Source organism: Mustela nigripes, chromosome 17 (assembly GCF_022355385.1).
Source record: "Mustela nigripes isolate SB6536 chromosome 17, MUSNIG.SB6536, whole genome shotgun sequence".
Taxonomy (NCBI): domain Eukaryota; kingdom Metazoa; phylum Chordata; class Mammalia; order Carnivora; family Mustelidae; genus Mustela; species Mustela nigripes.
In genome coordinates, this window is record NC_081573.1 from 46736208 (window position 1) to 46749040 (window position 12833).

General features: G+C 38.2%; 1 protein-coding gene across 1 annotated transcript in view; it reads left to right on the top strand.

Moving 5' to 3' along the window:
- The window catches only part of HYDIN (HYDIN axonemal central pair apparatus protein), a 326854-nt gene that overhangs the window by 20890 nt on the left and 293131 nt on the right, over positions 1 to 12833 (top strand). The window contains exons 2-3 of the mRNA XM_059381282.1: positions 8513 to 8670; positions 10677 to 10799. Of these exons, the coding sequence (XP_059237265.1) occupies positions 8536 to 8670; positions 10677 to 10799 (258 nt within the window). The 5' untranslated portion in view covers positions 8513 to 8535. The remainder of the gene's footprint in view (positions 1 to 8512; positions 8671 to 10676; positions 10800 to 12833) is intronic.

A 12833-nucleotide genomic window follows, 5' to 3' on the forward strand; every position in this document is an offset into this window, starting at 1 on the left:
GCAGCTCTGGGGGGCATGCTGGGCTTGAGGTGGCTGTGGACACCCAGGTGGAGACAGCTTGTGTGCAGTGGGGTCAATGGACTGGAGCCCAGAGGGACCTGGGGAGGCATAAATCCTTTAGAATTGCAGGAGGGCATGGAATAGTCCTGGGATACACTGCCAAGGAGACAGCTGACAAGGAGAACAGGACGGCAGGTGAACAGGAGCCAGCGGAAGCCAGCGACTCTGAATTTGTTGTGACATGGTCTGCGCTCTTGTGCGGTTTTCTCCAGCCGTCTTCACCCGCTGGGGGTGGGAGAGAAGCGCAGCTGGACTGCCCCAGGGTTGGGGTTTTACTGGCTGAGACAGCAAGACCGGGAATCAGGATGTTGACAGCACGGCTCAGAGACTGGACGGAGGTTAGCTGAGAGATGAAGGCTGCAGAGGCGAGACTGATGAGGCGCGAAGGGGCGAGGGCGCAGGAGGAGTTGGAGTGTGATTCTGGGACCACTGCCTTGGGAAAGTGATCATGGAAACCACATCCATGTGCACGCAGGCTGCACAGGGCACTAGAGGGTGGAAAGAGGGATAATGGCTACTTAACTAAAATAGAATTCTAGGAGTTTCTGAAGTTCATTTTAACAAATAAAAATTTATTCTTGGTGGAAACGAAAGATTTGGCGATATGGCTAGCTGGCACAGTAAATATCCTAATAAAAGTATTGTTATCCAGACATCTTCAGTTAAAAAGTTATTTGGTTAAAAAAAAAATTCTTTGGTTCATGGCTCCTTTTACCATATTTTTGACCTGAGGGTGGTCATTAAAAGCAGGGTGTTAATGGAATACATGAGTCAAGGCATTCCAGGGACATTAATGCATTTGGCCTATTTGCATGGATTCAGTTTTGTGTTAGATATTGGAACACCAGACTAGGTGATGGTCATTTTTAATAACACTCCTGAATATTGACTCTCTCTAATTTACTGGTCGATTGTTCATTAGAAATTTGCAGGCGTCCGTTAAATGCGAGACAGTACGCATTATAGTCTCTATCTCAAGGAGTCTATGGGCTGTTAAGGTCAGAATACGCATACACATAACTGTAAAGTAGAAAGTTTTAGATGTCATAAAAGAGAGGAAAAAGTAAGATGCTGGAAGGTCAGAGATGTTGAACAGTCACTTCCAGCTGGTAAGATCAGAAAGAAATTGCTTCGATAAGGAACTGACATTTGAATCAGGAAGGGATCTGTGCAGAGGTAAAGAAAGGACATTGCGGTTGGAAGGAACAGTGTGAACAGATTTTTAGGGAAAAATATCTTAACCCTCGTAGTTAAGGAGCAGCAAAACCACGATCCAAGTACGGCAGGCTGGAATTGTAGTAAGGTATCTAGTGACCAAAACAGGAAAAAAACAAAACAGGAAGATAGTTGAGATTTTTTAAGTACTTAAGAAATCATTTATATAAAGAAATAAGTTTTAATAAAAAATACCCCAGTCATCAGATTTTAAGATAACTGCTTTGTATTTTAGTTTGATAAAGAGGAAGTCGTTGTATTTCTAATCTGTTGACATAGAATGGTCAACTTATGTCACAGCCATAGCTTATGAATACATCTTTTTTTTAAAAGATCTTATTTATTTATTTGACAGATAGAGATCACAAGCATGCAGAGAGGGAAGCAGGCTCCCTGCTGAGCAGAGAGCCCGATGCAGGGCTCGAACCCAGGACTCTGGGGTCATGACTGGAGCCGAAGGCGGAGGCTTTAACCCATTGAGCCACCCAGGCGCCCTACATCTTTTTTTTTTTAACATCTTAATTTTATGTTATTGTTTTCAGTGTTCCAAGATTCATTCTTTATGCACCACACCCAGTGCTCCATGCAGTACGTGTCCTCCTTAATACCCACCACCAGCCTCGGCTAATCCCCACCCCCATCCTCTCCAAAACCCTCAGTTTGTTTCTTAGAGTCCAGTCTCTCATGGTTCGTCTCCCTCTCTAATTTTCCCCAACATACTTTTCCTTTCCTTCTCCTAACGTCCTCCGTATTTTCCTTATGCTCCACAAGTAAGTGAAGCCATAAGATAATTGACTCTCTCTGCTTGGCTTATTTCATTCAGCATAATCTCTTCCAGTTTTGTCTGTGTTGATACAGAAGTTGATTATTCATCCTTTCTGATGGCTGCGTAATATTCCATTGTATATATGGACCATATTTTCTTTATCCATTCATCTCTTGAAGGGCATCTCAGCTCTTCTCATAGGTTGGCAATTTTATTTACTTATTTGAGACAGAGAGAGAGCGCATGCATGAGCAAGGGGAGGAACAGAGGGAGAGGGAAAAGTAGACTCCCCACTAAGCAGGGAGCCTGATGAGGGGCTGTATCCCAGGACCTTGAGATCATGACCTGAGCCGAAGGCAGGCACTTAACCAACGGAGCCACCCAGGTGCCCCATGGGTACATCTTTACACAATTGGGGTACATCCACCAGCAAAAGATATTTATTCATCAAAGGATATACATAGTCTCTGAGCAGTTTTTAAAGATTGCCAAAATGAAGTTACACATTTATATGCCACCTGAAGCATGTGAATGTCCACCTTTATAACATCCTTATCTACAACGAGTTTTGCCTTTTTCAATTTTTCTTGAAAAACTTTAAAAATAAATTTTCCTTTGAAATAACTGTAGATTCATAGGAAGTTGCAAAGAAAGTACAGAGAGGTCTTATGTACCCTTGACTTCCTATTCCCCCCACAGCTATATCTTATAGCACTATAGCATAATATAAAAATAAGAAAATTGTCATTGGCATAACATATATGAATGATTCTATGTGCATTTATTTATATAACTTCCTCTACAACCAAGATACAGAAAATTCCTTTGTTATATTCAGTAATAGCACTGGAAATTGAACTCATACCTTATAAGAAGTGAAAAACTTACTATAAGCAAATTTTCTCTTATTTACCCCACCTCGATAAGCCTTAAGATTTTGCCTGTCATCTTATTTCTTCTCGATGTCTCTATTTTATCACTACGAACATCCCCTCTCCACCATCCCTAACCCCTCGTGACCACTACTTTGTCCTTCATCTCTGTAATTTTGTTACTTGAGACTACTACATAAATGGAATCATAGAGTATGCAACCTTTTGGGATTATTATGTTTTTTCAATTCTTTTTGTCCCTGAGATCCATTCAAGTTGTATTATCAATAGTCTGTTCCTTTTTAATTGCTGAATAGTATTCTGTGGTACCAGGTACCATATCTGGCTCACCATTCCCCTGCCGAGAGACATTTAGGTAGTGAAAGCTGCCATTGAATAAGCATGCACAGGATTTTGTATGTATTGGTATTTTTAATTATGAAAAATTTAAAAACATGCCCAAAGTGGAGAGAATAGTATAATCTTCAGTGGTTGTCAGTATTGTCCCGTTCTTATTTCTTCTCTCCTCCTCCCTCACACACCCACACACCTATACCTGCATTCATATTCCCCACATGCATCTTTTCCTGGAGTATTATCAAGTAAATGTCAGCTATAATTTCTCTGTACCTGTAGATGCTACATATCTCTAACAGATAAGAACATTCTTTTGAAAGTTCATATCCACAGTACCATTATCCTACCAAAGAACCAATAATTATTTTATATCGTCTCTATTCATTTATTTGAATCCTGATCTAAACGAGGCACACCCTTGCATTTGGTCGGTTTAGAGCTCTTTTAGTTTATATTATAAACTGCCCACAACTCTCTGATGCTTTTTATTCCTTGAATAAAGTAGGCCATGTTCCTATAACATTTCTCATATTCTTGATTTGGCTTAATTGTCTTCCTCCAGAATATGCTTGCTCCTCCATTCTCTGTGTGTCCTGTAGCCTGGCTGGTAGGTCTAGAGGTGTAATTAGGTTTTTGTTAATAGTTCCACATGGCTGGGGCTCTGTAGAGCATCATGTGGAGGCAACATGGTATGTCTGGTTTTCGCGCATTTAACGTTAGGATTGGTTTAGAGGGCTCCAGTGGTGTTCGCTCGATTGAGTCATTACAGAGTTCTTCAACAGCATCTTTCCTAATGGTTTTAGCATCGAATGATCTTTTGTTTCATTAGGGCCTGCATAATGGTCATTATTTTTCTGTTGCTTCTTCTGAGTTTATTAGCTGGAATTCTTCTATGAAGGACTGTTTTCCTTCCTTAATGATTTGGTTAACTTGCAATGCAATTTGTACCAAAAAAAAGTGCATGATAAATGGCTGATTCTTTCCTTTTATTTTTTCCAAAATAATCAGTTTGGTGCCGTTGTAACTTCCAAAGGTGACCAGTGATTTTTTTAGTATCACTTGAACTTAAATTTTTGAGAGACTTATCCATTGCAGACTTTAAAAAAATATTCAAATTGTCCTATTTTTGGTGAATGGGAACTCTTTTAGAGTTCTCCAGTGGCCTTTGATAATGTCCTTGTTTTATAGTAAAATAGAATACTCCAAGTTCATCTTATACATTTCATGCCTCAGACCTCAAATTACCAATTTCTCCAAGGAACTGTGGTTCCTTTTAGTGGGAAATGGCATTTAGAGGCCATGATATGTCCTTGACTGTTATTGCTTACTGAGCCTTCATTGTTTCTGGGCCGTTTCAGTAGACAGGTTATTTAAAAGGAGAAAATAATCATGAGCTCATACTTGTTTTCAATTTAAGTGTAAGATTATAGGGTTTCTTAATATAAGAACTTCTTTGATTTTATTTTTTTCTTAAGCTGAATTGTTTGGTTCCTCACAATATTCCTTTAACTACTTGTTTTGAAAATATTATTACTGGGGCACCTAGCTGGCTTAGTCAGTAGAATATGAAAACTCTCGATCTTGGGTTTGTGAGTTCAAGCCCCATGTTGGGCATAGAGCAAAAAAATGTATATTGTCACTAATATTATGACTAAGGAAGACTATGATTTAATGAAGACAGTCAAAATACTGTATTTTAAGGTCAGTTGGAGTAATTGTTTTCTCTTTGTGCTTATGACACCAGCTTGATATACAGCAAGGTTCATTTCTTTCAGTTGGTTTTCAGTTTTTAAGAATTGATTTTTTTAGGGGCACCTGGGTAGCTCAGTCCATTGAGCTACTGACTCTTGGTTTCAGCCCAGGTCAGTCTCAGGGCTGTGAGATCAAGTCCCGCCCTGGGCTCTGCACTCAGTGTGGAGTCTGCTTGGGACTTTTTCTCTCTCCCTGCCCCTTCTTCTTGTGCATGCTCCATCTCTCTCAAATAAATCTTTAAAAAAAAATGAGTTGATTTTTTAAGTGTTTTAACATGTTATACGCAAACTGAATCATGGAACACTACATCAGAGATATATTATGTGGTGACTAACATAACATAATAAAAAAGAAAGAAAGAAAGAAAGAAATGCTTCCAGAATTCTCCAGTGAAACAAACAAAAAATAATAAAATATATTTTTAATAACCTTATTGAGATAAAACTCTCATACCATACAATTAACCCCTAAGGTGTATATAGAACTCCGCAGTTTTTAGTGTATTTACAAATATGTGCAATCATCACCACAGTCCACTTTAGAACATTGTCATCTTAGTAAGATAACCCATACCTTTTAGCCATGAACCTCTGCCCCATCCTTTCATTTTTTCCAGCCCTAAGCAAACACTAATTTATTCCTTCTCACTAGAGAGCTCCCCATTCTGGACGCTTCATGTGCATGGACTCATACAACACGTGGTCTTTTGTGACTGGCTTCTTTTACTGAGCATCTTATTTTTGAGGTTCTTCCGTGTCTCTGTGACCCAAGAGGGTATTTCAGGCTCAACCCCTGGGTTCTGGGATTTTCACAGAGACATCTTGTCTGTGGGTAGTTTTTATTTGGTCTTTTTGTGGGAGACTGAAGTTGGCTCTCACCCATTCCAACATGCTGCTGACATCACTTCCCATATTACCTTGTGTTGTACAATTAGACGCATCACCGTTGATTCATTGTCTTTCTCTGTTTAGTATGGCTACTTTGCTTTTTCTAATTTCTTTTGGTATTTAGGAAGGTTTATGTTGAGTAGTTTTTGGTATAAAAACTCTTTAAAATGGCTACATTAGTAATTTATTGCTGTATAGTAAATTACCCTAAAATTAGTAGCTTAAAATGGTGAATATTAGTTCTCTCATAGTTTCTATGGGTCAGGAATCTAGGTGTGGCTTATTAGTTGGGTGCTTCCTCTTCAGTGTCTGTTATGCTTCTGCAGGCAAGCTGTTGGCTGGGCGTCTAGTCATCTAAAGGCTCAAATGGGGCTGGCAAGTCTGCCTTCAGGCTCATTCACAGGGTTGTTGGCAGGTCTCAGGAGACCCACTTCCAAGATCACTCATGTCATTGTTAGCAGTCATGGTCCCTCACCACGTGGGTCTCTCTCTCTAAGCTTTCTGAGTGTCCTCACAGTGTGGCAGCTAATGATCTGAGAGGGTGCCAGACAGTACCCAAGATGGATCCAAGTCTCTTTAAAAGCAATCTCGGGGGCACCTGGGTGGCTCAGTGGTTGAGCCTCTGCCTTCAGCTCAGGTCGTGATCTCAGGGTCCTGGGATCAAGTCCCGCATTGGGTGCTCTGCTCGGCGGGGAGCCTGCTTCCCTCTCTCTCTCTCTCTCTGCCTCTCCGCCTATTTGTGGTCTCTGTCAAATAAATAAAATCTTAAAAAAAAATAAAAGCAATCTCAGAAGTGACATTCATCAATGTGCTGTATTATGTTTGTTAGAATACCTAAGGACAGCCCACAGTCAAGGGCAGGGCATTAGCAAATACATGCGTGCTTGGAAACAGGTATCATTGACTGCCATCTAATGGGCTTTCTACCCTAATTCCCATAAGCTCCTTTATTCTACCTGGGTAAATATTTTGACTCCTACCTAATAGTGTTAATGATCTTGTTTTACTTTTCTATTTTTTACTCTTCTTTTAAAATTGCATTCTTTCAAGTTTTTCAGAAAATATGCTTAAACTCTATATTCTCCTTATGTCTTCAACTTCATTATTAAAATTAACTCTATAATTAAATACATGAAATGTTCATTGTAAGTCCTTTCGTTGAGGTTCCCCAATCATCTATTGGTTGGCTGAAGCCCATCGTCTAGTACATTCCTCAGGAAGGGAACTTGTTCACAATTTTCCCTGAGCTTTTACATGTTCAAAACTCCCTTTCTGTAGCTTTGGTATTTGAGGGAGAGCTTGGCTGTATATAAAATTCTTGGCTCATACTTTTTAAAGTTTTGGAAAATACTGTCCTTCACTTTCCCAGTTCTTAGGTTCCTTTTTCAAGGTCCATTGACATCTAATTCTCTTGCCCCTCTAAGTTATTTTACCTTTTTTGCCTGGAAGCTATGAGAAGTTTAAAAATTTCTTTAAAAGTCTAATAGTTGTGCTAAGATATAACTTAGAGTTGACCATCTGCATCTGTCTTCATAGACACCTACCAGTCCCTTTTCATTATGTTTTCTTTATGGGGGGGGGGACTTTTTATTGGATGATAGTTTTAAATATTAGTTCCACTCTAGAACTTTATTTTTCTGCTTCATGGGTTCTGTTTATAATGTACTGGATCTTCTTTTTGACTGTCTGCTATTTCAATCATTTGTTCTTTTATTTTTTTTTACCTTTTAAAACATTTTATATTCATTTCCTGGGGTGTTTTACTGCTTTACTTTACTGCATTTTCATTCAGATCTATTTTTCTTTATGTACCTCTTTCCTCACTGTTTTGGTCTGGTAATAACTTATTGTCTTGTGAGCTTTTTAATGACTTTTATGGTTTCTTACTTGACATTGTATCCAAGCATTTTTAGTTTTTGTTTGTGTTTTTTGGGCAGAGTTGGATAAACTAGCCAGCTATTACTGAAAACAGAAATCCCCACTTGTCACAAATGGGCCTCCATGGTTGCAACTGTTCTACTAAAAGGCATAAGGAAGGTTATATAGAGGGGAGATGCCCTATCTCTTTGATTTCTAGATACAGAGTGGCTGTTTAATGACTTATTTATGACGATAAATGTCAAAAATTTTCCAGAAACTTCCTCTTCCTTATCTCATACTGCCTTTTTAGTCTCTGCTCAGCTTGAAGGCCTGAAGCCTTATGTTTTTTTCTGTTTGGAGGCCATCATGAGAGAGCATTGTTAAATAAATATAAAGTAGCAAACAATGAAGTGTATTTATTGGGCAGTGTTTGTTTATCTGGGAGGATAAAAGTACCAAATGTAGGAACTACATGTATGTCTGGGTCTTCCTTGAGCTCAGTCCAGAATCACTTGGTTTGTCTAAAGGGCTTCCTAGACTTTGGGCTAAGGTTAAACCTGGACTAATTACATGGAATAGACTGCTCTAGTTAAGGCATTTGTTACAGGCATTTGATGTATTTTTGAAGATTAGTCTTTTCTAAACATTTTGTATTTGAAAAATCTTAAAAAAAAAATTGTGACCTGTATTCAGGAATTAACTGTATTTGTTCTAAAACCCCCCCTTTTTTTTTTCACTTCTAGGTGAATGAAGGAAATAACTAAAAATGACCAGTAGAAGACTCGAGGAGTCTATGGGGGCTGTTCAGATGGGGTTAGTCAGAATGCTGAAAGGATTCCAAAGCAAGGTTCTGCCACCCTTGAGTCCAAGGGTGGTTACAAAAGAAGAAGCAAATCCAATGGTAATGTACCCGAGACTTTCAAGTGTGAAAGACTTAATGCAGTCTCCTCAGGAGGGTGACAGCTGCTACTTGGCATTCTCAGAACTCAGGGAATTACTGACTTACAATATCGATGTAGGTAACATGGCAGCTTGCTGTGGAGCAGAGGCTCCTCTTAAAAGCCCAAGAAGTTTTTGAAATTACATGCCTCAAAGTAGAGACTTGAATTGCTTAAGCTAATCAGTTGAAGTAAGACTATGCAATGAAATTATGGTGGTTTTCTAAATGTTAGGTTGAACCCTATGAGACTGCCTTGTGTGTAGTTCAAAAACAATGAGGTATCAGAATTTTGTAGGGTTTGACCTCAACAGTGTAATACCTATTGACTGGCAAGAGTTATTTCTGTTTGCATATTTGTAGAACAGAGAGTATCAAAATGATGACTATATGGTATCAAGGAAAAATACACTTTTTCTCTGTCCTTCAAAATAAAACATACTTCTATTTTAATAGGTTATAGTAATGTGATGAGAATGGAATTATAAACTACATGCTATAGAAAATATCAGTAACAATTTACAGGGTTCAAGATAGTATTCATCAAATTTTAAAAGCCAGACTCAAGTTATGTTCCGAGGAAAAAAAATAAAACCTATCATCACTCTCTTTTGTGGTGGTCATCATTTCAAATTTAAACTCATGACTTTTTGCTTTTAAGACTTTATTATTTTTATTTAAACTGTGACACAGCTGATACCTCTTAACATTTCAGTATTCAAATCTGGGTTCCAATCAAGAAGAACCTAAAAAAAAAACAAGTAAGAAGCAGCATTAGAAATATGCTTTCATTTATATGGATTCAATCACAGAAATTAATTTTGTAGGGATTTTGAAGAGCATTGATTTTAACCCAAGGTGAAACGAATCAGCTAAATTATATACCTCTGGCTGTTTTAAAAGTCTTGGTGCATACTTAAGCATTATGTTGCTGTGAATGATCATCCTCCCCTTGCATATAAAGCAAACCCTGGAACATTCCAGAACAACAATAAGTAAATAATTGTGTTTGGTCCTGGATAAATAAGTCTTGTTGGGTTATTTAAATGCCTTTATTTAAATGATAGGTTACATTTTTTTTTTTTCTCATAACATGAGAAAGTGTTAAAGCATTTGTGTTCCTGTTTTGGTGTGAGTAGAAGTGGCTGCTGGATCTGATCATGGGTTTAGGGCTCTTTTAAAACAAGGTCTAAACGTGCTCCTGGGATTTCTAAAAAGTTCAAACTCATTCCTAAGCTGTGCAGTCACACTCCCTAGATCCTTTCTTTCTTTCTTTTTTTTTTTTTTTTAAGATTTTATTTATTTATTTAACACAGAGAGAGATCACAAGTAGGCAGAGAGGCAGGCAGAGAGAGAGAGGAGGAAGCAGGATCCCCACCGAGCAGAGAGCCCAATCCGGGGCTCGATCCCAGAACCCTGGGATCATGACCCGAGCCGAGGCAGAGGCTTTAACCCACTGAGCCACCTAGGTGACCCAGATCCTTTCTATTTCACAAGATTCCTCTTTAACCTGCTGTAGTGGGATAGCTAAATACCCAAACTTTGCTTGTTTGTTGTAACTTCAACTGAGAACTAGAAGCATTTCATATTCCTCAGCTCTGAACACCAGAAGTGATTTTTGGAAGTAGGGTTGTATGCTCAGATGCTTTATCTGAGTGTAAATGTTAAACTCTTTGGATATGTTCTAGTGCAATTTCTTGACTCCCCACCCCCCCAGTTTCTTTTGTGTGATTTCTTCAAAATCGCATGTCCTTTCAAATTAGTGTACAAAGAGCTCAAAAGTGCGCAGGTACTTCTCTTGTATTATTTAGTTAATTTAAATATTTCATAAGGGAACTTAGTTGCATTCCACAATTATCCTGAAAGCTGCAAACACAAATTATTCATTACTGGCACTTATGAAAACACTTTTTTGGTATAACCATTTATGAATCTTCCGCTGTTTTTTATTTTTTTATTCTTTAATCTAGCTGACACCCTCGGAATTCCTGAAGGAAATGTCCCTCACCACAGAGCAGAGACTGGCTAATACACGTTTGATGTGCCGACCACAGATCATCGAACTTTTAGACATGGGGGAAACACATCAAAAGGTAGCTACCTCCTGTCATACTTGTTAATGAGGCAGGCTCTGGAATAATGTGAACATTCTAGAACAACAGGAACTAAGTCATGGTTATTGTTTCCAGGCTAATTCCTTATTGAGTTTGTGTTATATATTCTTTTTCTACCTCTTTTGATCTTGATATTTGTTGATTTAATATGGATAGAATTATAATTAATAAGTAAAAATAACTTTTGTCTAGTCACGTTTCTTAGTTACTTCTGGACGCTATTGTTTATAAGTCAGGAGTAGTTCCAAGGATTATAGTGGCCTAATCCAATTAAGTCATCTTCTTAACACAGCAATAAATCCCATCTTCCCTGAGCTGTCATCACTAGAAAGGAAGAAGGTGGAATTGTTTATTAAAGGCGGCATTTGTTATCTGTTCTGGCTCACTTCCAATAGCAAATGTATTCATTTAGTTTCTAAAGAATAGTTATTTTAACCTGTTTTTATATTCTAATGTAAACCATGAATTCCAGGCTTTAGGAGTATATGGTTATAAAAAGGTCTTATTTCCTACTTTTAAATTAATTTCTTGAATTAGATGCTTTACTTTTTATGTACAAATTATGGTATGAACTTCCATTCGTCAGACTGATGGAGATCTGTCTCCTCTTAAAGGCTTTCCTGGGCTAATCCTGAGAGATTTCCAGAGATCTTTCCCCCGTCATGAATGAGTTCCTGAGGCTCTTTTGCACTTGCTGCAGCACCATTGCCTTCCCTGTGTAGGATCTACACAAAATTTGCTCTTCCTCTGAGCCTTGCAAATTTAGTTATGGTTTCTTCTCTTTTTTGAGGCCAGTAGCATGGCTTCTCCCAATACTAACTTATCCTGATCAAGGGCTATTTGCTCCTTTCCCATCATGTAACTGAGACCAACCTTATTTTCCTGTATATTTTCCTGTATGTACTGCTTGTATGTTTTTTTTTTTTTAAGATTTTATTTATTTGACAGAGATCACAAGTAGGCAGAGAGAGAGAGGAAGGGAAGCAGCCTCCCTGCCGAGCAGAGAACCTGGTGTGGGGCTCAATCCCAGGACCCTGGGATCATGACCTGAGCCGAAAGCAAGGGTTTAACCCACTGAGCCACTCAGGCGCCCCTGCTTGTGTGTGTTTTAACATATTTTGACCCCTGCTATGAAGGATGACATAATTAGTACACTTTACTGTATTTCATCATTTCTCCCTTTTCTTTCTCAACTCATTTGGTTATTTTTACTTTATTTTCTGGAGTTTTATTTGTTCCTAGTTGGGCGACAGTCATCTTTCACCAATCTCTTCAAGAAGAGCCTATGGATACTATACTTCCTTGGTTTTTTGTTTAACAATATATGCCTATTTCCTTTATATCAAATTTCAGATTTTCCCCATAAAAGCTGTGCAGGCATTTTCCTCACTACCTTCTGGCTTTAATGGTAAGCAGAAATATGATGCATAATGGTATGCAGAAGTGTGATGAAGCCAGCTTGATTTATCCCACTACAGATATGTCAGTCTTTTAGCTCTTATGGCCAAAGACTGTTTATTCTAATTTAGTATGCAGTAATTTTTTAAACTTTTCTTGAGATACTATCACGTATCTTTAGTTTACTTCTAGAAAATTTTTCTTGAATGACCCAGTATTTGTTCTTGCCATTTTTCATTCTTCTTGAGGACTATCAATTATGAATATGTTGGACCTTCTTTGTCTACCTTTCTAGATATTGTATTCCCTTGCCAACCATTTTTAATTTTCTGTTCATTTCCATTTCATTGTTATTATTTCCATCAGGTTATACTCTATGTTACTTACTTTGAATCTTGTGTATATGTGTTTCTCTTATCATTCATCCTTGAGTTTGACCAGTTCAGTACTTCTGGATTGTCTCACAGTATTAGTCTCAGCATCCCTTTTTATTTACTTATAGCTCAGCTATCATATTCCTTTTATTTTCTTCCTACTTCACTGGTTGTTTTTATCTTCTTTTATTTTTTGGGTCACTCTTCTGTTCCTGATCACTAAATGTTGGAACTCCCCAGT